Source organism: Meles meles, chromosome 20 (assembly GCF_922984935.1).
Source record: "Meles meles chromosome 20, mMelMel3.1 paternal haplotype, whole genome shotgun sequence".
Classification (NCBI taxonomy): Eukaryota; Metazoa; Chordata; class Mammalia; order Carnivora; family Mustelidae; genus Meles; species Meles meles.
This window is the reverse complement of record NC_060085.1, coordinates 13116640-13137894: the sequence shown is the minus strand read 5'-3', so window position 1 is coordinate 13137894 and position 21255 is coordinate 13116640. Positions and strand designations below refer to the sequence as shown.

Below are 21255 nucleotides of genomic sequence, written 5' to 3'. Positions count from 1 at the left end.
CACTAAGATTTTCCTCCTGTGTTTTCTTCTGGATGGTCTATAGTTTTAATTAACTCTTCCATTTAGGTTTATGATCCATCTGGTGTTAATATTTGTGTATTTTGTGAGGCGGAGGTCAAGGATTTTGTTTGTTGTTGTTTGCATATGGCTGTCCAGTTTTTCTAGCACTATTTGTTGAAAGATTATTCATCCCTGATTGAATTGCCTTAACACCTTTAAGAATCAGTTGACCATGAATGTGTGGGTCCGTTAATGGACTCTCTTCTATGCCATTGATCTGTTTGTCTGTCTTTACTCTAGTACCAGATTGTCTTGATTATAACCTTCTGGTTTTCTTTTTTTCCAAGTTTGTTGGCTATTCTGGGGCCTTTGTGTGATTCCATATACGTTTTAGAATCAACTTGTCAATTTCTCTGAAAGACCCTGCCAGAATTTTCATTAGGATTGCTCTGAAGCTATATAGATCAGTCCGGGGGAGAAATTTAACACTATTATTGACTCTTTCAATCCATTTATTCAGCATATCTCTCCATTAATTGATGCCTCTTTTAATTTTTCTCAGCCACGTTTTGCACTTTTCAGTGTTGCACATTTCAGTGTTGAACTTTTCACGTCTTTTGTCAAATGTATCCCTAAGTACTTAATTTTTTTTTTTTAAGATTTTTATTTATTTATTTGACAGAGTGAGAGAGAGGTCACAGGTAGGCAGATCAGCAGTCAGGAGAGAGGGGGAAGCAGGCTCCCTGCTGAGCATAGAGCCCGATGTGGGGCTCGATCCTAGGACCCAGGGATCATGACCTGAGCTGAAGGCAGTGGCTTAACCCACTGAGCCACCCAGGTGCCCCAGTACTTAATATTTTTAATTGCTATTATAAATGGAGTTGGGTTTTTTTTTTTTTAATTTCATTTTCTGAATGTTTGTTGCCTGCATATGGAAATAGATTTCCTACTGAGCTTGTATCATGCCACCTTGCTGAACTCATTTATTCTGGTAGCTTTTTTTAAATAGACGTTATATGATTTTCCACAGGGACTATTCTGTTATTTGTGAATACAGTTTTACTTCCTTTTTTCCCAATCTGGATGCCCCACCCCCACCCCCACCTTTTTCTTGCCTTATAGCGTTGGCTGGAGCCTCCTGACAAGACTGAATAGAAGTGGCAAGCACTTATCCTTTCTGGCACCTGTGAGGTGGAAACATGGAACCATTCACCATCAAGTATGATGTCAGCTGTGGGCATTGTTGAAGCACTTACCAGGCCAAGGAGGTTCTCTTCTATTCCTAGTTTGCCGAAAGTTTTTATCAGGAAGAAATGCCCAGTTCTGTCAAACATTTTTTCTCTATCTTTTGGAACAATGATAAGGCTTTTTTCATTTTCAGCCCTCATAATAAGATAAATTACATTGATTTTCAAATGTTATCTTCCTCCCCCACTTTAATTTCTAGTCTCCTTTTCTTATGATAGCTTCTTTCCTGGGTTAGGCGTGAAGACTTTCCTTATTCTAATTGTTCTGTTGCCCTCCTTCAAGCCAGCTGTTTCTGCCCAGGTCACCTGTATGACTTGTTAATGGCCTGTTGCGTGGAGTCAGGCATGGGCTGACTGCACAAGATAAGCAGCTTAGGTCAGTAGTGAACCTATGGCCAGATGTTTAATGGGTGCCCTGGTTTCCATGCTGGAGAAACAGCATAATACCTACTGTGGGGGTCTGTGGTCTCAGAAGAGACTATGGTATGGTAAGAGGCAGATGCCCAGCACAGTGTTGGCCAGGCAGTGGGTGCTGCCTTCCTGCCTCTCCAGTAAGTTTATAGCTTACGTCTTCTTGAGGACACTGAGCTGTTGAGCTCATTTTCCTTGGAACCTACAGAACACCCATCTCCTCCCCAGACCTGACAGGGTAGGAGTGTGCGGGCATGTTTCTCTGTGAGCTTTGAAGCACCGCGCATGCTGCTTGTCTAGGAGGTAGCCTGGCCTTGTGCAGCCCTCTCAGAGGGTCTGTGCCACTGTGTGGGAGCCACAGTGCCTCACCACTGTCTCGTCCTCTTCAACCCCAGTGGCTCTGGCATCTGTTTCTGGGACAGGATGGCCTCATCCAGAAAAGTGCCCAAGTTGTGAGTGTTACATTTTATGGAATGCTTACGAAGTGAGTGTCCCCCCCGCCCCCAGGGCAAGGAATAGAGCATTTCCCCAGAAGCCCCTCTTGCTCCCTCTCCTAGCAACTCGCCACCCCCGGTTTGCCCTGACTTCAGTCACCACTGAGAAGTCTGACCTGCCTGTGAGCTTTGGCTCCAATACAGAATGTATTCTTTAGTGCCTGCCTTTTTCGCCAGGTGCTGTTTTGAGATTTCTCTCTGATGTTGTGTTCATTCCATGTTGAATGGATAGAGCGTGATTTAGTCACCCATGATGCTGGTGATGGCCTTTCAGGTGGTTTTTAGTTGGCACTGTTCTGAATATGTTCTCCATGCACCAGTGTTCATGTGTCTGTTGTTATGTACCTCAGAGTGGAGTTGTTGGGTCGTGGGGTATGAGTGGCCATCCTTATATGACGTTTGACACAATGTACATACTCTCCTTCCTGTTCTGTGAGTGTGTCCTTGGTTTTCTCCACAGCAGCCCCTGTTACAGGAATGCCCACCGAGAAATTCCTGTGCCCATTGTGGTTCCTCCAGCTACACACACAGCCCTTGAGTTGCAGGGCAGCAGGTGAGGGGAGGGGTGGCCTTGGGCCTGATCCCTCCCAGGTGTAGGAGGCGACTCCTTTCTGGGTGCTTACTGTGTGCCAGGCAGCATTCTGGGTGCCCCTGTGTGTCTCTTGTTCCCCCTGCAGGAACCTGTAGGAAGCCTCTGTCATCCTCCCACTTAGTGGCCGAGGGAACGGTTGAATGGGCTAGGTGGGTGGGTGGGCTCCCAGCCATCCACTGACCTCCAGTGCACCGTCCTCTCTGGAGCTTTAGGCCCTGGAACACTCAGTATGGAGTTCATGGCCTAGCAGAAGGCCATCACCCTGTGTAGGACAGGCACACCCATCCGTAACTATGTTTAGGGCCTGGCAAATTTGTCTGTCAAGTTCCTATTTAAAAGGGAGACAAGAGGGGTGCCTGGGTGGCTCAGTGGGTTAAGCCGCTGCCTTCGGCTCAGGTCATGATCTCAGGGTCCTGGGATCGAGCCCCGCATCGGGCTCTCTGCTCAGCAGGAGGCCTTCTTCCTCCTCTCTCTCTCTGCCTGCCTCTCTGCCTACTTGTGATCTCTCTCTGTCAAATAAATAAATAAAATCTTAAAAAAAAAATAAAAAGGAGACAAGAGCTCCTTGATATTTTGAACGCTGAGACTTGCCAAATGACTGCGGCCCCCACCTAGGTTCTGGCAGTTCTCTTGCTCTTTTCATGTCCACCCAACTCAGAAGGGATGTGGTGACCCCGTGGGAGTGCTCAGGAAAGTGAGGGCTGCCAGACCCTGCATGTCATTTACCTGTCAGTAACATACTCCTGCTACTTATCAGGGGCATCCTGGATTTTACCCCGTGTTGCATGGCAGCCTTGGGTTTGGGGCCAATTCTCGGCTTGAGTTCCTTCCGAGAAGGGGTGTGTCTTTGGTTCCCAACCCTGTAATCCTTCTCTTCTAAAAGAGCTTTCTGGATGTTGCCATGGTTCTGGGATCCTTGCACCAGGGTTCCCGGCAACTCAGCTGAGCCTCAGTTGTGGTGTTCCCCCTGTATTTTGTCTGTCCTTGCCTCTGGCTGTCTCCACCCATCCCACAGGACTGGGCCATACATACCTTCCTGTGTACTCCAGACCTGCAGTAGGTGCTCAGAAAGCATTTGGTGACTTGTTGAGGGGAATTCTGGAATATCCTTGGCTCCCAGGATCTTACAGCAGTGCAGATTGGCGGACTGGAGGCTGGCTCCATGCTGGGTACTGCACTGCCTCAGGGTTCTTAGTGACCACAGAGCAGGCTGCTGGTGAACTTGCAGCGCCCACCTGACCTGGCCCCCATGGGCGCAGAGTCTCTCAAGACGGTGGTCAGTGCGCTATTCAGGATCTACAGAGATGATCTGTGGTTTTCCCAACATTCCGCCCGGGCTTCCCCGCTCTTGGAGGAGGAACTGGTCTAATTTGTGGCTGGTCTTGCTTAAGTCTTAGTTGGACAGCATTCGAGGGCTAGGTTGGGCCCCACTGTTTCTTTGACAGCTCCACTTCCTGGCCCTTCTCTGTCCAGCCCCACCACTGGGTGTTTGACTTGGCGGCACAGGAATGCACTGTCGTCACCTCTGTATTTTACTTCACAGTCCCTCAGAGGTTGGTCCCTATCAGTTGCTAAAAAGCTGGCCGGTTCTCACTTTGGATTGCCTCTATTCTGCATGCATGTGGGTCAGGCACTGTGTGTGCCCCTCCCATCAGCATTGGGCCTTTCCGTCTTGCACGGCTGGTATTCTTACTGGCTGTTCCTAAAGGAGTGTGAGGATGGGAGGGGGAAACCCTGGACCATGAGTGCTGTTATCAGATGCTCTGCTAGCCAGCCCTTCTGTGAGCGTGTATGGCAGAAAGAAAACGCTCTGCTCGGCTTTCTGACTTTCTAGTTGTATCAGTGCAGGAATGAACCAGCTCACAGATGACATATCGAGAGCTCTTGTGCTCTCAAAAGGGGCTGGATTATAATGAGAATTGTGTGTGTGCTGTTGACCTGATTCAGAGGTCAGGAAAGTTTAAGTACATAGTTTTGTTGGGAAGAGCTGCTGCGAGAAAAAGCAGGAGGGAGAGAGGGACAGTTTGGGAGCTGGGGAGGCAGGGAGAGTGCTGCCTCTCTTCCCCTCTCCCATGTTCCTCTCCTCCATGTCCCCCTCCCCATCTGTTAGCCTCTTGGTGACAAGCTGGATGGGTGGCTGCCTCACTGCTCGCTTGTACTGCTTCTGTTTGCATGCTGATGGGGAGCTCCAGCTGCTGCTGTGGGATGTGGGCCCTGCTCTGCCTGCTCCCGGGGCTCAGGCTGGGGTCTCCGTCCCCTGGGCCGAGTTGCAGCTGCAGTTACGTGCTCTAGCCGGCCCCAGGTGCTCCGTGGGCTGTGAGTGTGACAGGGCCATGCAGGCAGTGGCCATGCTCCAGTTGTGGACGCTCCAAGGGAGCATATGGGCCTCTGATGAGGAAATGCTTTTGTGCTTTTGCAAGTGGCGAGCGTGGCGGCTGCAGCCGGGACATGACACTGCTGCCCGCCTCCTTCCCGCCAGCTGTGTCATTCTCCCTCCAAGAAGCCACGAATGAGTGAGATTTCACCCTGTGCGTGTGAGACGCCCACTGGGGTCCTGGCAGCGGAAGGCACCTTGGCCAGGCCGAGTACAGACAACCTGAGGAAGCTTCCTCTTGCTCCTGCCTGGCTATGGAACCAGCCAAACCAGAGCAGGGCCAGGAGGATGCACCTTCCAGAGCCAAGAGTGAGGCTCAAGACACACTGACCTCTCGGGGAAACGGGGGGACACGGGCTGGGCTCAGCCAGGATCGCTGGGGGAGGCAGGGGCTGCCTCTTGTGCCATCTTGTGGCAGAGCAGGTTGAGCCACAGAAAGAATGGCACCCACCTGGGAACACACGTGCCGCTCATCAGAGGCAGGAAGACTTCCGGTGTGCGCCGATGCTGCTGTTGCTGTTTCCCCAGTGGCCTGTTGCTTAGGGCAAGTGCTGGGTGGGCCGAAGCCCCTGCTGTAGTGGGTATGTGTGCGCTGTAGTGGGTATGTGTGCGGGTCTCCCTAGCTTGAGGCTGCCCTGGAGGGAAGGGAGAGGCAGCCCAGAGATCTGGGCACAAAGCCACGGGCTCTTTTTTCCTATAACCTGTGCACTTACCTGCTGCGGCAGGTCAGGGAGAGTATGTGGGAAGGGTGCCAGCATCACCAGCCGGTGGCATCTCGGTGCTCTCCCTCACCCTACCTGGTAAAGGACCAGCTGGACTGTGTGAGATGAGCAGACCTGTGTCAGACTAGTGTAAGACCATACTCTGCCACCTTCTAGCTGTGTGCCAAGCCCTGGATCCCCATGACCTTCCCAGACCCTCAGTTTCCTCACCTATAAAGTGGACTTGCAAGGACAAAAAGCTAGAGAGCTTAGCCCCTGGAGGAAGCCAACAGGTGGTGGTCCTGTGAGAGTCAGGCCGCGGTGGGCCTGCCCTGGCTCACTGACCGTGGGCCCCCCAGTGCTCAGACCTCAAGGAGCACTGGGCTTCCCCTGTGCCAACATGGCTGCACACATCCAGCTTCATTCCTGAGAGAATGGGGATTTGGGGCAGGGCGGGAACCCTTGAAGTATGGAGGAAAGAACAGTGAGCAACAGGCCTCACGGACTCTGCAGCTCAGTATCTCGGTTCCTTGTTTCACGTGGAGTTGGAAATCCCCCACAGGGTGGTAATTACTCAGGACCTGGGATTTACCTTCATCGCCCCTGAAATAGGGGAGGGAGGGGCCTGGTTGGTGGCAGGTGTACCCCACTGTGCTGGCCCCAGCTCTTAACACGGATCCAGGGTCAGACCAGTGACCCGATTCACAGAGCAACTTTCAGACATGTGATGTGGGCCAGTTTAAATGCTTTTTCCGATGGGGTTTGGTGTTAAAAATGATTCCATGTGCCCTGTTGCAGGCAGGTTTTCTGAAGCTGGTCTGGTGTCCTGGACTCTGGAGGAGGCAGTGATGTCACTGGGTTTCAGAGGGCTGCCACAGGGCGGCATTGGCCGGCTGTCCCTTCCCTGGGTTACTGTTGCTCTTTACCATGTTTCACCCTCCCCAGATGGGGTGACCTGACCTGGCCTAGGGCTTACTGTCATGTAAGAAGCCTGGGTGCTGGCTCCTCCCTCCCTGGCCTCAGCACTCTGCACTCAGCACTCTGGGAACACAGCCACAGAACCTGCCCTCTCCGTGGGTGCAGCCACCCCCAACTCTGGAGAGCCCCTTAGGAAGCTGTTTGGCCCCTGTCTAGATGGGTGCCCTCCTAGACCTGGGGCATCCTCCCTATTTGAGGGCAACGAGCTGGTCTCAGAAGCATGAGGAATCAGCATTGCGGGGGTTCCAGCTGTCTGTGGCCTCTGTGCAAGGAGGCATGGACCCGCCTCAGAGAGCAGATCCCAGATCCCCTTCCCCCACCAGAGGTGTGGGCAGTCTGTAGAGTCTGTTGAGACGCATCTGAGCCACTTGAGGGGGATCGGTGAGAAAATCCAGAGGTTGCATCGGATAGAAAGTGCCCTGTAGTTTGAATCCGAGTTTGAGGGGGCCAGCATCCCACCAGCCCTCAGCCTCCCTCCCCATGCAGGTACCACATGGTGTAGGGAGAAGCTACCATGTGGAACTGGAAAGCAGGGATTTCCTCACTTCACCTCCATGTGGCTACCAACTGCCATCTCATTCCACCTCCACGGACAGATGTCCCATCCCCATGTGAGGAAATACGTGTACTTTGTAACGCTTTAGATTCGTGGCCAGTTTTTTTCTTTCTTTCTTTTTTTTTTTTTTTTGAAAGATTTTATTTATTTGAGAACAAGAGAGCAAGCACGGGCTGGGGAAGAAGCAGAGGGAGAGAGAAGGAGAAGCCGACTCTCCACTGAGCAGGGAGCCTGACATGGGGCTTGATCCCAGGACCCTGCAGTCATGACCCGAGCTGAAGGCAGATGCTTAACCGACCGAGCCACCCAGGGCCCGGATTTGTGGCCAATTTCAAACGGAGAAGTAGAGAGAATAATGTAGCTGTGCCCCAGCTTCAGTAGAAACCAATTTAGAGCCAGTCGGCATTGCTTCATCCATCCCCCTTCTGCTGTCCACACCCAAGCTTATCATTTCTCCAGTGAACACTGAGAAACGTGTCATGAAACGCTGAGGGGTGAGGGTGCCCCTTTAGCGGCTCCCACAGAGTGTAGTGTGCGTGGAGGGCTCCTCACTGCCCCTGCTTGGCCTGGCGGAGTGAGGAGACCGGGATGTCACCAGCCTCTCGCGCGAACGGTGCGGTAGCACTCTGGCTCAGCTCAGGCTGCTTCTGCGGGTGCGTGCATCCCCTGTGTGCATCCAGCCCCCCTTCTTGCCGTGCAGCAAATACCACTGGTTAGCCAGGCTGGCTGGAGCAGCGACTTAGCCTGTGTTGAGGGTCTCCCAAGGAGGAGAGGCCTTTTCGCTTCTTAGTGCCTGCTCTTGGTTCTCGTGTTGTGGGAAGATCCCCGAAAAGCCCTGGGAACTGGGGTTGGTGGTGAGGAGCATGTATCCCTGGGGTGTCCCATCGGTGTCCCATAGGTGTGAGCATGAATGTGCTTTCTCTCTCCCCATGCCGGAGCTGGGAGGTGCCTTGTTTAGGGATGCTGGAGACACTGGCTGGTGGAGCTGCCCGTGTGACGCTGACTTTCCTGTCTTACGGAGTGGATGTGATCATGGCCCTTGAGCCTCCAGTCTAGGATCTGCAAGCGCTCAGTGAGGTAGTTAAGGAGTCTTCTGGCCCTGCCTGCTCCCTGCACTTCCAGAGTGGCCCTCCCCCTCTCCTGACACGTTCCTTGCCCAGCTGCCTTGGGCACACCACCACCCTGTGGGCTCCTTGGCTAGGTGAGTAATTACTTCCAGTAAAGAGGGCAGTCCGCTAGAGAGTGAGTGGGCTGAGATGGTGAGCGGTTCACCTGGGAAGTCCTCACTGGTAGAAAGGGGAGGTGACACTTGGCTTAGTTAATGGTTCCATGTGTACAAATTCAACTGCACCTACTAAAGGAGCCCTAAGGAGAAAATGAGAGACTTTGGGTGCTCAGACATCGTTCATTTGTGAGTTCTGTCCCTTTTGGGAAAACCCGTTGGTTTTGAGAGGGGTTCCTGGTTTTGTTCTTGTTGAGAACAAATCCCGAGGGAGACAGCCAATGCGCCTGGCTCCTCCTGACAGCGGGAGGTTTGTATGTGGCCCCGGGACTCTGGCCACCAGAAGTGCCCAAAGGCCCCCCCACTGCGGGCGGTGCCAGGGCTGCCCAGAAGTTTCTTCCCTGTACAGGAACAGAGCAGCGTCTGTGCTGTGATTGTGGCACCTGCAGCCGGGTGCCAGGAGGGACCCAGGACGGGCCGAAGACAAGTGGTCTGTGGGTGTCGCGGCAGCAGTTTAGGTCCCATACAGTGGCTGAAGCTGAAAGGCGGGTCGTGTAGGAGCCTGCTCACTTCCCCACCATCTGCTCTTCCTCCTGGCGTCCTTGCTCGTTCCACTGTCTTCACTCTGGTCCTCTCTCTCCCCTCCAGAGCTTTGGTGCCATGTCACCATCTCTGCTGTCCACCCTGGGACAGGCCCACTCAGGTCTTGCCCTCTCTGTACGCATGCCTGGTCTGCCTTCCACTTGACACCGACTTCCCTGGCCCGAGGGCCTCGTGCTGGGCTTTGCAGGCCTGGAACCTGGTTGGGAGCCTCCTGACCGTCTCATCCTGGGAGGCCTGGGTGCTTCTGTGTGGGTGGGTGTGTTGGGGAGGCGGTTCAGGAGCCTTCCATCTTGGCGTGCCCAACCCAGGCAGAGCCACAGGCTGGCTGGGTGACACTGCATACTGGGTCTGAGACCAGAGGCCAGGCTGGGCCTGGCGCTGCACAGACTCCTGCCTGTCGGGTGTGGTGAGCGTCAGGGCTCAGGGCCAGACCCCTTGGAGCATTTCTCAGGGTCCGCTTCCTGGTCCTCAGGAGACTGACGGCACTTGGAGTGCCCGGGTAGTGCTTCCCACACAGTGCTCCATGCCCTCACCATCATCCCTTCAGGGTGGGGCAGAGCCAGAGGAGTGAGCCCCCCGGGACAGTCCTGAACTTGCAGGTAGCCAGGGCAGAAAGAGGTTAGGCAGAGGTAGCGTTTTCCACAGGGCTGGGAGCCGGAGAGCCTGCTCCAAGCCAGACCGCACACGGCCTCAAGTGTGGGAGCTGCTCAGCGAGGATGGTGGGGCCTGCAGACGTCCCCTTGCCCACTCCCGCACAGCTCCCAGGGGCGGCTCCAACTGCGCCAGGTCTCTGGTGCTAGCTGGCTACCAGCCTCTGGGATTGCCCAGGTGTTCTGCCTCCCCCCTCCTGTCTGGCAGCAGGACAGCGTCTGCCCAAGGACAGGGACAGTCTGTGCTGCCGAGCTCGCTCTGCCGGGACTGTGGTTCAGGAGTGTGTGGGGGCCCAGGGCTCTAAATATACCCGGGTGAGGTCACTGGGGTGGAGACAGGCCATGGGGCAGGCTCAGGACCCCATCGGGGCTGGAATCGCAGGGCTGGGGACAGGGAGTGGGTGGCCTTCCTGTCCCTGTGGTACTGGCCTCCTCACTGTGCAGTCTCTTCTTGCGCCGAGTCCCTGTCCGTGGCATGTCAAGGGTATGTGAAAGAAGGATGGAGAGTGTCTCCTTTCAGACCCCTTCCTCAGTATAGCTTGGGGTGGATTTTGGGGGCCATCTGGATGTGTGCGTTCTCGGGCACAGCCCTGAATGAGAACATAGCCAGGGGAGACCTTTGGTGTCAAGGGGTGGCTTGGGCCCCCTGGCAGAGGGGCAGCCTTGTGGGACTCTGTCTGGCACAAGTGAGAGTCACTGGCATGCTCTGTGGTCACTGCAGTTCACGCTCAGAAGAGACAGAGAACCTGGGGTGGCGGGTGAGGTGACAGCTGCCTTCAGCTGGAAATAAGGCAGATAAGCTGGGAATCCCCATGGTCGGCAGAGTCACAGCCCCCACGGATGTCTACAGCCTAGTCCCCGGAAGCTGGCCATGTGGTACCTTGCATGGCAGGAGGGTGCACATGTGACTGAGGGTGCAGACCTGCGTGGTGCAGGTGGGCCCAGCCTTATCCCGTCATTAGAAGCGGACCCTTTCCTGGCTGGCTCAGAGGTGCCGTGTGGCTGGCTTGGGAGGTGGACTGAGGTGCCATGAGCTGGGGAATGCAGCGCCCTCCCGAAGCTGGAAATGGCCTTCAGGTGACAGCCAGCCAGCAGGAAAAGGGGGCCCTGGGTACAGCAAGGAGGATTAATTCTTTCAGCCCCGAAGGAGTAGGAAACCGCTCTCGAGAGCTTCCTGAAAGGAGGGCGGCATGCCTACACCTGGATCTCAGCCTAGGGGACCCGAACCACACTCCTGCCTTCCAGAATTTAACATGATATATACATGCATGGCATTTGAGCCACTCAGTTTGTGATCCTGTGTGATCATTTTGGCAGCAGAGGAAACCACATCAGTGCTGGCAAGGATGTGGGAAACAGGCTTCCCCATCTTCCTCTCCTATAGTGGCCATGGAGTGGGAGCAGCCTCCCCGGCGGCTCATTACAATCGTTCATGGCCACGGGGCCAGCAGCCCCTCTAGCAGCTTGTGTGTGAGCCCAGAATTGCCTCGAGTAAAGGTGGACGTTGCAGCCTTGTTTGTAATAGTAAGTGGAAAATCAGGGACACAGCACTGCTCAAGTGGGGCCCTCCCTCCCCCCGACCCCATCCTGGAAGGAAGAGCTAAGGGAGGAGGTCTGTGGTGTTGGGTGTTTCTGATGTTAGTGAGAAAAACTAAGGCATAGAGTCATGTTTTGCCCTTTTTTTTTTTTTTTTTAAGTGAGTGTTAAGATATACACAAGCTTCTATATGCAAGGAGTATTTTTGGGAAAGATACAGGGCAATACTGCAGTGGCTGGGCGGGAGACGTGCCTTTCCTTGTGCCCTTTCGCGTGCCTGCATAGCTTCGTTCCAGTGTGTGTGGGTGTGATGTGCTCACTGTGCGATCTTGGGGGGGGGGGGCTTGCTCAAGGCAAGGGCTCCCCTGTCTTGCCAGCCCACCAAAACCTGCAGCTGCTTGGGGGTGGGGGTGCTGAACGGCAGGAGCTTGCTTTTCCTTCTGGACGAGCCCCGCACTAGGCATGCTCTGTCAGCACGCGCTCCGGGCTGAGGTTTGCTTCTTGTGGTAAGCAGAAGTTCTTAATCTTCGTGAAGCCTAGTTTGTCAGTATTTTTTCTTAGGCAGTTACTGCTTTGGGGTTCTGAGAAATCTTTGTCTACCCCAAGGTTGCAGAGATAACTGCCCTGTGTCTTCTAAAAGACTGAGTTTTTGCTTTCATATTTAGGTCTGTGATTGGCCAGTGGCCAAGTCCATGACTGATTTTAAGCTAAGTTTTGAGTATGCTCTGATGTTCGGTGTGGATGGCTAACGCAGTGTGTGTTTCCCATGACTCCACTCCCTGTGGTCTGACTTCGTCTTGTCGGTGCACTGAGGCTACAAGTGGCTCGTTTCTGTTACTCTTGAATTTTTCTTTCTGCTCCTTTGACTCTTGGAAGACACTGGTGTCATTATAACATTTGACTACATGACCTGCACCTTTGTGTACTGTCCCCTCTTTGTAAAATGTGATGATAGTACCTTCCCCCTGGGGTTGTTCTGATTCCACAGAGCAGTGCCACACGGAAACGTGGTGTGAGAGCAGGGCCTGGCCTACAGCGAACAGCAGACAAGGGATGGAATGGCTTGGTCAGCAGGTGTGCACACGTGAGACTACCAGAGGCCATCACATCCTACACTTGGTGGGACCCGGAATTCCCTGGTACTCTCAGATGCCACTTCTGCCGGTTGGTGGCCATGTCCACAGGGTAGCCTCTCCTGGCTTCCGTCTGCATTCCCACATGCCTGCAGGAGCTGAGCAAAAGGGCTGTCCTCTCCTCTTTCACCTGCTGCCTGTTCTTGTGTGCTGGCCCAGGGTTTCTGTGTTCAGATACATACAGCTCTTTGGGGCCATGTGGTATCCGTCTTCTCCCACTTTGTTGCATCTTGGCGTCTTGGGATAAGCTTATATAAAGAGTCTTTTAATGTAGCCAAATTGATTGGATTACTGCGTGCAGTCATTCCTCAGAGATACTGTGGGTTGGGCTCCAGACCACCAACTATCACAGTAAATGGAGGCAAATGAAGTTTCTGTTTCCCAGTGCATATAAGAACGGTGTTTTCACTATACTGCAGTCTGTTAAGTGTATAATAGTATTATATATAAAAAGCCAATGTATATACCTTAATTAAAAAGTGCTTTATTATTGGGCCATCTGGGTGACATAGTTAACTCCAACTCTTGATTTCAACCCAGGTCATGGTCTCAGGATCATGAGATTGAGTCCCGCATTGGGTGCTCAAGAGTCTCTCTCCCTCCCCCTCCTCTGCTCTCTAAAACAAAAAAGCCCCCCAAAATTTCATTACTAAAAAATGCTAACCATCATCTCATTTTTCAGCAAATCATAATCTTTTGCTGATGGAACGTCCTGCCTCCATAGTGATGGCTGCTGACGGCTGAAGTGGCTGTGGCAGTTTCTTAAAATAAGGCAGCAGTGAAGTTTGCTGCATCAATTGGCTCTGCCTTTCACCAACAATTTCTCCGTAGCATGTGATGCTGTTTGATAACATTAGACACACAGTAGGACTTCTTTCAGAATGGGAGTCCGTCCTCTCAAATGCTGCCACTGCTTTATCAGCTCATTTTCTATAATATTCCACGCCCTTTGTGGTCATTTCAAGTCTTCACGGCATCTTCAGTATGAGTAGAACCCAGCTCGGGAAACCATGCTCTGTGCTCGTCCATTGGAAGCAGCTCCTCAACTGTTTAAGTTTCAGCGTGTGGTTGGAGCAACTCAGTCCCATCGTCAGGCTCCACTTCTGATTCTAGTTCTTTGGCTGTTTCCATCACACCTGCGGTTACTTCCTCCACTGACGTCTTGAACCCTCAGTCATCCATGAGGGTTGGGATCCACTGCGTCCAGACTCCTGTTCATGTTCATATTTTCACCTCTTCCCAATGGCATCTAGAATGGTAAACCCTTTCCAGAAGGTTTTCCATTTACTTTGCCCAGATGCGTCAGAGGAATGACTACATATGGTAGCTATAGCCTTACAAAGTGTACTTCTTGAATAATCACACTTGAAAGTTGAAATGACTCCTCAGTCCATGGTCTGCAGAATGGATGTTGTGACAGCAGGTATGGAAACATTATTAATCTCATGGCGCATGCCAGAGCTCTTGGGTGACCACGTGCATTGTCAATGAGCAGTAATACTTTGAAAAGAATCTTTCTTCCTGAGAGTAAGTTTCAACAGCAGACTTAAAATAGTCTGTAAACCATGTTACAAATTCATGTGCTGTCACCAGGCCTTGTTCCCTTTCTAGAGCACAGATTGAGTAGATTTAGCATAATTCTTAGGGGCCCTAGGATTTTCCAAGTGGTAAATAAGCATTGGCTTCAACTTGGTCCCCAGCCGCATTAGCCCCCAACCAGAGAGTCAGCCCGTCCTTTGAAGCTTTGCAGCCAGGCATTGGCTTCTCTCTGAAAGTCCTGGGCGGCATCTTCTTCCAGTAGAAGGCTGTCTCCTGTGCACGGACAGTCTGCTGAGTAGTGTCGCCACCTTCTTGAATCATCTCAGCCGCCTCTTCCGAGTCCCTTGCTGCGGCTTCTACGCCAGCACCTGCCGTTTCACTGGCACTTTCAGGTTATGAAGTTGGTCCCTTTCCTGGAACCTCATGAGCCAACCTCCACTGGCCTCAGACTTTGCTTCTGCAGCTTCCCCAGCTCTCCGAGCCTTCACAGAATTGAAGAGAGTTAGGCTTTTGCTCTGGACTAGGCTTTGGATTAAAGGAACGCGGTGGTTTGATCTTCTATCCAGACCACTCAGACTTAGTCCCTATCAGCAAGAAGGCGGTTTCATTTTCTAGAATCACCCGTGTTTGTTCACTAGACTAGCACTTTAATTTCCTTCAAGAACTTTCTTTGCCTTCACAGCTTGGCTAAGTGTTTGGCACAAGAGGCATAGCTTTTGGCCTATGCCTTGGTTTGGGGCACACCTTCCTCACTAAGTGTGATCCTTTCTAGCTTTTGATTTAAAGTGAGAGATGTGTGAGAGATGTGTGACTCTCCCTTCCACTTGAACACGTAGAGGCCATTATAGGGTTATCATTTGGCTGATTTTCACCACTGCTGTGTCTCAGGGAACAGGGAGGCCAAGGAGAAGAGAGAGACAGGAGAAGAGAGAGACAGGAGTGGCTGGGCAGCGGAGCAGTCAGAACACACACTGTCAGTGAAGTCCGCCGTCTTCTATGGGTGTAGCGTGTGGCACCCGAAAACAATCACAGTCGCAACATCAAGAATCACTGATCACAGATCATCATAACAAATATAATAGTAAAAAAAAATCAGAAATATTATGAGAACTGTGAAAATGTGACACAGAGATGGACACAGGGTGAGCAAAAGCTGTTGGGAAAATGGCATCACTAGACTCGCTCAATGCAGGGCTGCCGCAGACCTTCGGATCATAGGAAACAGTATCTGTGAAGTGTAGCGGAGCTAAGAGCAACAACAGGAGATGCGCCTCTACTGATTTTTTAAGCTCCGTGTGTTTTATTGGATAAATCGTTTGGCATCTTGCCCCCATGAGTTGCTGGAGCAGAACACCTCTGCCAGCTCGGGAGCAGAACTTCTCACAGATGTCATGGATCTCAGCCGTGTGATCACCACCTGGGCCGGTGGGCATGGCCATGCACGGGCTTGTGGCCCATTGCACCCTGTGCACTTGAGGCAGCGGACGGGAGGACGGGCACTGGGTGCCTTATCAGCTTCAGGAGGCGGGTAGGAGATGGCACGGGGTGAGAGCTTAGATGTGGTGACTCCGCTGGCTCTCGGGGAGGGAGAGGCCTGAGCGGCTGGCATGGGGAGAAGGGCAGAGACCTGACAAGTGGCTCTTGTTTCCTAGATCCGGAACATGGTGGCGGTGCTGGAAGTCATCTCCAGCCTGGAGAAATACCCCATTACCAAAGAGGCACTGGAGGTAAGTGTCCCCAGAGCCAACATTGGGAAGAGAAGGGTGGGCAGGGCCTGGGCTTCCCCAACCCAAGTCCTTTCGGGCTTCTTGGAGCCTTTGCTCTCACTGGCCAGGTGAGGACTTAGTAGTGCTCGGGGAGGGGTGTACGTACCCTCCTGGCCCAGGCTGGGGCATCTTCCCATGGATACTGCAGGAATTGGGTGGTTTTAGTCCTAGGCTGGGAGGCCTGCCTGGCTGGAGGGGGCAGGAGTGGGGGTGCTCCAGTGAGCGATGCTGGCTCAGGCCCTCCATTTGCCGTTGCCTTTGCCATAGTGTGCTCTCACCCAAAGAGCTTCCCTGGCAGAGGGTCCTTGCACTGGCCTTGATGGTCCACAGCCTCTAGGTTGCCAGGAGCCTGTGGGATGGTGTTTTTGAAGATGCCGTCTACAGGCATCTTCTGGGACTCTGAAGTTTGAGGACTGGATGTGAGAAGTTAGAGGTCACAAAGGACCCCAAATCCCCATGGGTTTTGTTATCCAGGAACGCTGGGGCTTAAGGGGCAGTGGGATTAATCCAGAGGCCAGGGGCCCTCAGCTCCCTTTCCATGGGGGACTTCCTATCCCAAAAGCATGTCATCGTCTCTCTGTGGTTGTAGGAAACTCGACTTGGGAAGCTCATCAACGACGTCCGCAAGAAAACGAAGAACGAGGAGCTCGCCAAGCGGGCCAAGAAGCTGCTGCGGAGCTGGCAGAAGCTCATCGAGCCTGTGCACCAGAATGAGGCGGCGCTGCGGGGGCTGGCGGGCGGCGCCGGCTCTGCCAACGGGGGTGCTCACAACTGCCGGCCCGAGGTGGGGGTGGCCGGTGCTCCCAAGAGCATTCATGACCTGAAGAACCGCAACGACATCCAGAGGCTACCTGGACAGCGGCTGGACAGGCTGGGCAGCCGCAAGCGCCGGGGAGATCAGCGTGACCTCGGCCACCCTGGGCCACCTCCCAAGGTCTCCAAAGCCAGCCATGACTCTCTGGTACCCAACTCATCCCCCCTCCCCACCAACGGGATCGGCGGGAGCCCTGAGAGCTTTCCGGGCACCCTGGATGGCAGCGGGCATGCGGGCCCCGAGGGCAGCCGCCTGGAGCACAGCGAGAGCGACAAGCACAGCGGCAAGATTCCCGTCAATGCCGTGCGGCCGCACACCAGCTCCCCAGGCCTGGGCAAGCCCCCTGGTCCCTGCCTGCAGACCAAGGCTGGGGTGCTGCAGCAGATGGACCGGGTGGATGAGACTCCAGGCCCCCCTCACCCCAAGGGGCCGCCTCGCTGCTCTTTCAGTCCCCGGAACTCACGGCACGAGGGCTCCTTTGCCCGGCAGCGGAGCCCGTACACGCCCAAGGGCTCCATGCCCAGCCCCTCTCCACGGCCCCAGGCACTTGATGCCACACAGGTGCCATCACCACTTCCGCTGGCCCAGCCGTCCACACCACCTGTGAGGCGGCTTGAGCTGCTGTCCAGTGCAGAGAGCCCAGTGCGCTGGCTGGAGCAGCCTGAGGGCCACCAGCGGCTGGCAGGGCAGGGTTGCAAGGTGGGGCTGCCTCCCTCCGAGCCCCACCTTCCCCGGGCAGGCTTTTCCCCGGACTCCTCTAAGGCGGACAGCGATGCTGCCTCATCTGGTGGCTCGGACAGCAAAAAGAAGAAGAGGTACCGGCCTCGTGACTACACGGTGAACTTGGATGGGCAGGTGGCTGAGGCGGGTGTCAAGCCTGTCAGGTTAAAAGAGCGGAAGCTCACCTTTGACCCCATGACCAGACAGATCAAACCTCTGACCCAGAAAGAGCCAGTGCGGGCGGACAGCCCTGTGCACACAGAGCAGCCCAGGACAGAGCTGGACAAACCCGAGGCCAAGGCCAGTGTCCAGAGCCCTTTTGAACAGACGAACTGGAAGGAGCTGTCGCGCAATGAGATCATCCAGTCCTACCTGAGCCGGCAGAGCAGCCTGCTCTCGTCGTCAGGCGCGCAGACCCCAGGGGCTCACCACTTCATGTCTGAGTACCTGAAGCAGGAGGAGAGCACCCGGCGGGGGGCCCGGAAGCCGCACGTGCTGGTGCCTCACAGCGCGCCCACGGACCTCCCGGGGCTGAACCGCGAGGTCACGCAGGACGATCTGGACAGAATCCAGGCCCACCAGTGGCCTGGGGTGAACGGGTGTCAGGACACACAGGGTAACTGGTATGACTGGACGCAGTGCATATCGCTCGACCCGCACGGTGACGATGGGCGGTTGAACATTCTGCCTTATGTCTGCTTGGACTGACCAGCCTGTCGGCCCCTAAGTGCATTCCCACCTCGCAGTTAGCATGGCAGGCGGGCAGCGGGGCGTGGCTGCCTCCAGTGGTTGGGAATCCGGGGAGTCCGGCCCGGGGCAGGAGGGAGGGGGCGGGAGTCTCGAGTTCTCTCTGTGCTCTTCCCTCAAAATTCTCCTTCTTTTGTGAAATGCTGCTACCAGTTTACTAACAAAATTGCAAAGGAAGGACCGTGTGGAAGGAAGGCCGGCAAAGTGAGTTCAGAACTCTATAGCAAACCAGCTATAAAAAAGCGTTAGTTCCCCACCCTGGAAGAGGTGCGGACATCTCCCAGCACCCGTGAGCTGGGACGTCAGTTGCAGGCAGGCACAGAAAACCTGGGGGAGAGGTTCCCTTTAAACACAGCAACCGAAGCACGCATCTCATCTCTTTGCATTTTCCTTTTTTAAATTTGGCCCTGAGTGTCTCAGGCAGTGGGGGTACCTACACCGTGGCCTCTGTTTGCACCCCGCTTGGCCAGTCCTTCAGTCCGGACACCAGAAGCTTGTCCGCTGCAGCGAGCGGCTGGCAGCAGGTGGGCCAGCCGGCCAGCCAGTACGGCCTACACTCCGTGGGCATCCACACATTTTCATCTGGTTTCGGTTAAAAACCCAGTTTTGAAAAATATGCTGCAAAAATCTAAGTTTTCTAGGAGTTTATTTTATCCCTCTCTTCCATCTGACCACCAGCCAAATAATTTTCCTCTTCCTCCCTTTTCCGTTTCTTTCCCATTCCTGCGCTTATTTTGAAAATGTCACCTTTCTAGAGTCCCCTCCCAAAAAAACACAGAAGTAACCGCGGGTGCTACTGGTGTGTAAGCTGTATTGTTGGGCAAGAGGAGACCTGTCTGTACGCTGGAAACACTCATAACCATTCCTTTAGATTCGTTTGCCTTATGGTTATTTGTCATAAATGCGATTTGCAAAAACAAGGAGCCTTAGTGAATGTACAGTACCTAGACTTCTGTGTTGTCAGGACGCAGAAGGGAGCAACTTTGCTATTTGGTCCAGTAAGTGGACACCTTGTGATATAAATGTGGAAATAAAAAAAAAAAAAACCATTTGCACAAACCAGTCTCAGAATCGTTACTAATTTGGTCCTTTACAGTCAAATCAGCCTTTTGTGTCTAAGGTTTGGGCTCTATTGCTAGATTGCAGGGAGATAGGCAGGGAAAAGTGGCCAAGCCAGCCTATTAATGTTCTGCATGAAAACTGACCTCCACCTGCCTTTCACTCATTCAGGGCCCTGTTGCCTCTCCCACCTCCGGGGTCACCTGCTCCAGAGAGAGAAGCCCTCTAAAGAGGTTCCATGTCCTAAGTCTCAGTAACCTTGTTTTACCACACAAAGTATCTAGCTTGTACAGGGCATGGCCCAGAGCCGTGTCTGGCAGTGTACCCCTTGGCTCTGGCCCTGGGCTGCTAGCTCCCCATGCAAGTCTGGAGCTGTCTTTGTAACTGGCAGGTGCTATTTTTTAAAAGTAACTTTTCTGCCTTGACTATGATAGTATTTCCTTCTCCCTCCTCCCTGAAACCATAAGCTAAGGCTTTGGTTTTCAAAAAATTTCAGTCCGGAATAAGTCATGTTGGATGTACCTACTCATCACAGATGAAGAAGCAGCTGCCCCTTAATAGGGACAGTCCTGGGACACCTGGGTGGCTCCGTTGGTTAAGCACCTGCCTTCAGCTCAGGTCATGATCCCAGAGTCCTGGGATCAAGCCCCGCATCTACTTCTCCCTCTGCCTGGACACCCCCTGCTTCTGTGCTCTGACAAATAAGAGTTCCATAGGGCGAACTAGGGGGTCCAGGAACACTGAGTCAACCCCAAAACCACAATTTCAAAAGCAGCAGGGATTTCTGACATGGCCTTGGTACAAGACACACCCACCCTAAGATAAGGGCAGGGATGAAGCAGATTTGAGGACAGGCTGAGGTTGAATTCTGGACCTATATGTGTGCTGTATGGCTCTAAAAACGATTTCACTCCTATACACACATCTCTGGAAGATGAAAGTGCTTACCCCAGAGCTCTGAGGGTAAGTTAAAGGATCAGAGTTTAAGCCAAAAAAGGGGGGCGGGGAGTGGAGCATGTCAGTCGAACACTTTGTGCTATGGAGTAATTACTTTCCTAAGTCCACTGTACCTGAAATGTGGGCCAGCCCTGCTACTGTATGGGTAACCCTAGGAAGTGACTTATTCTGTGACAAAGGGTACAGGTTGGCATCTTACCAGCATCTCCCTGATCCCTGCCCCCACATGCAGGACCAATTCTGTCTTGAGTATCCATTAAGTTCCAGGATAAAGATACTGTCTGCTTTTGAGAACACAGAGTTAAGCTAAGATTTCTCTCCTACATTTTGGAAATGAGTGGGTTGCCACTTTCTAATTTGTCAAGTAAAGCCATTGTAAAACGGCATCTTTACCCCCCTCCTCCACCCCAAAAGTTGTCAGTACATGACTTTTGGAAAAAATCAAAGTCCTTTAGTATAAAACCATCTTGCTGAAAACCATCTTGTTTTCCTCCGCTAGGGTATGGGGCTGCTCTCTCCGGACTGCCCTTGGGCATGCAGTCCGCCCGGCACCTCTTCCACCTGCAAGAGCCCTGGAGACAGGTGCGGGAGTAGGCTACCATGGCCACGAATCTCGAACTGGCCAGGCGACCTAAGCCAAGTGGCCTCTGTCCGTCTGTGAAATGGAGATGGTCATACCTACCGTACAGCACACGTCGCAGTGGTTCCCAGGACGAGCTCCGAGAGACTGGGCGCTCCGGGCTAGCCCTTCTGTTGGAGCCCGGCCATGGAAGGCGCTCCCGTGTTTTTGCAGAAAAAAATTAGCCTATGGAATGCTTTTCACAATTTGGTTTCTTTTCCGGAAAGATCTGGTCTTTTATCCTCGGGTGTCCGCCGTCGCCCGCCCATCAGGAATCTGGTTGGAGGGCGCCGATGTAGCATGGGAATCGGGGTCTGACTCTCGAGCTAGATGGCCCGCTCACGGACTCCAACGAGACAGGGCCTTTGCGCTCCTGCCCATTCATCTCGAGCCTCGGTTCCAGGGTCCGCGGGCCAACCCACCGCTGGAGAACCCCGCTAGGATGGAGTCCGCGCCCCCAAGTTCCGCTTCCGCGATAGGCACCGCCCCGGCCGGAAGCCCACTAGAGGGGCGGGGCCTGTGCCCGCTACGTGGTGC

The 21255-nt window shown here is 53.6% G+C and overlaps 1 protein-coding gene across 2 annotated transcripts in view; it reads left to right on the top strand.

Annotated features, from left to right (window-relative positions):
* The window catches only part of MED26 (mediator complex subunit 26), a 52840-nt gene extending 31677 nt beyond the window's left edge, over positions 1-21163 (top strand). The window contains exons 1-3 of one of the 2 annotated variants that reach the window (XM_045991430.1): positions 7714-8554; positions 15689-15763; positions 16392-21163. In XM_045991430.1, the coding sequence (XP_045847386.1) occupies positions 15698-15763; positions 16392-18044 (1719 nt within the window). In that variant the 5' untranslated portion in view covers positions 7714-8554; positions 15689-15697 and the 3' untranslated portion in view covers positions 18045-21163. Of the gene's footprint in view, positions 1-7713; positions 8555-15688; positions 15764-16391 lie in introns of those variants that run through there. The other variant, XM_045991429.1, reaches the window with a different exon arrangement.
* Positions 21164-21255: the final 92 nt, after the last annotated feature.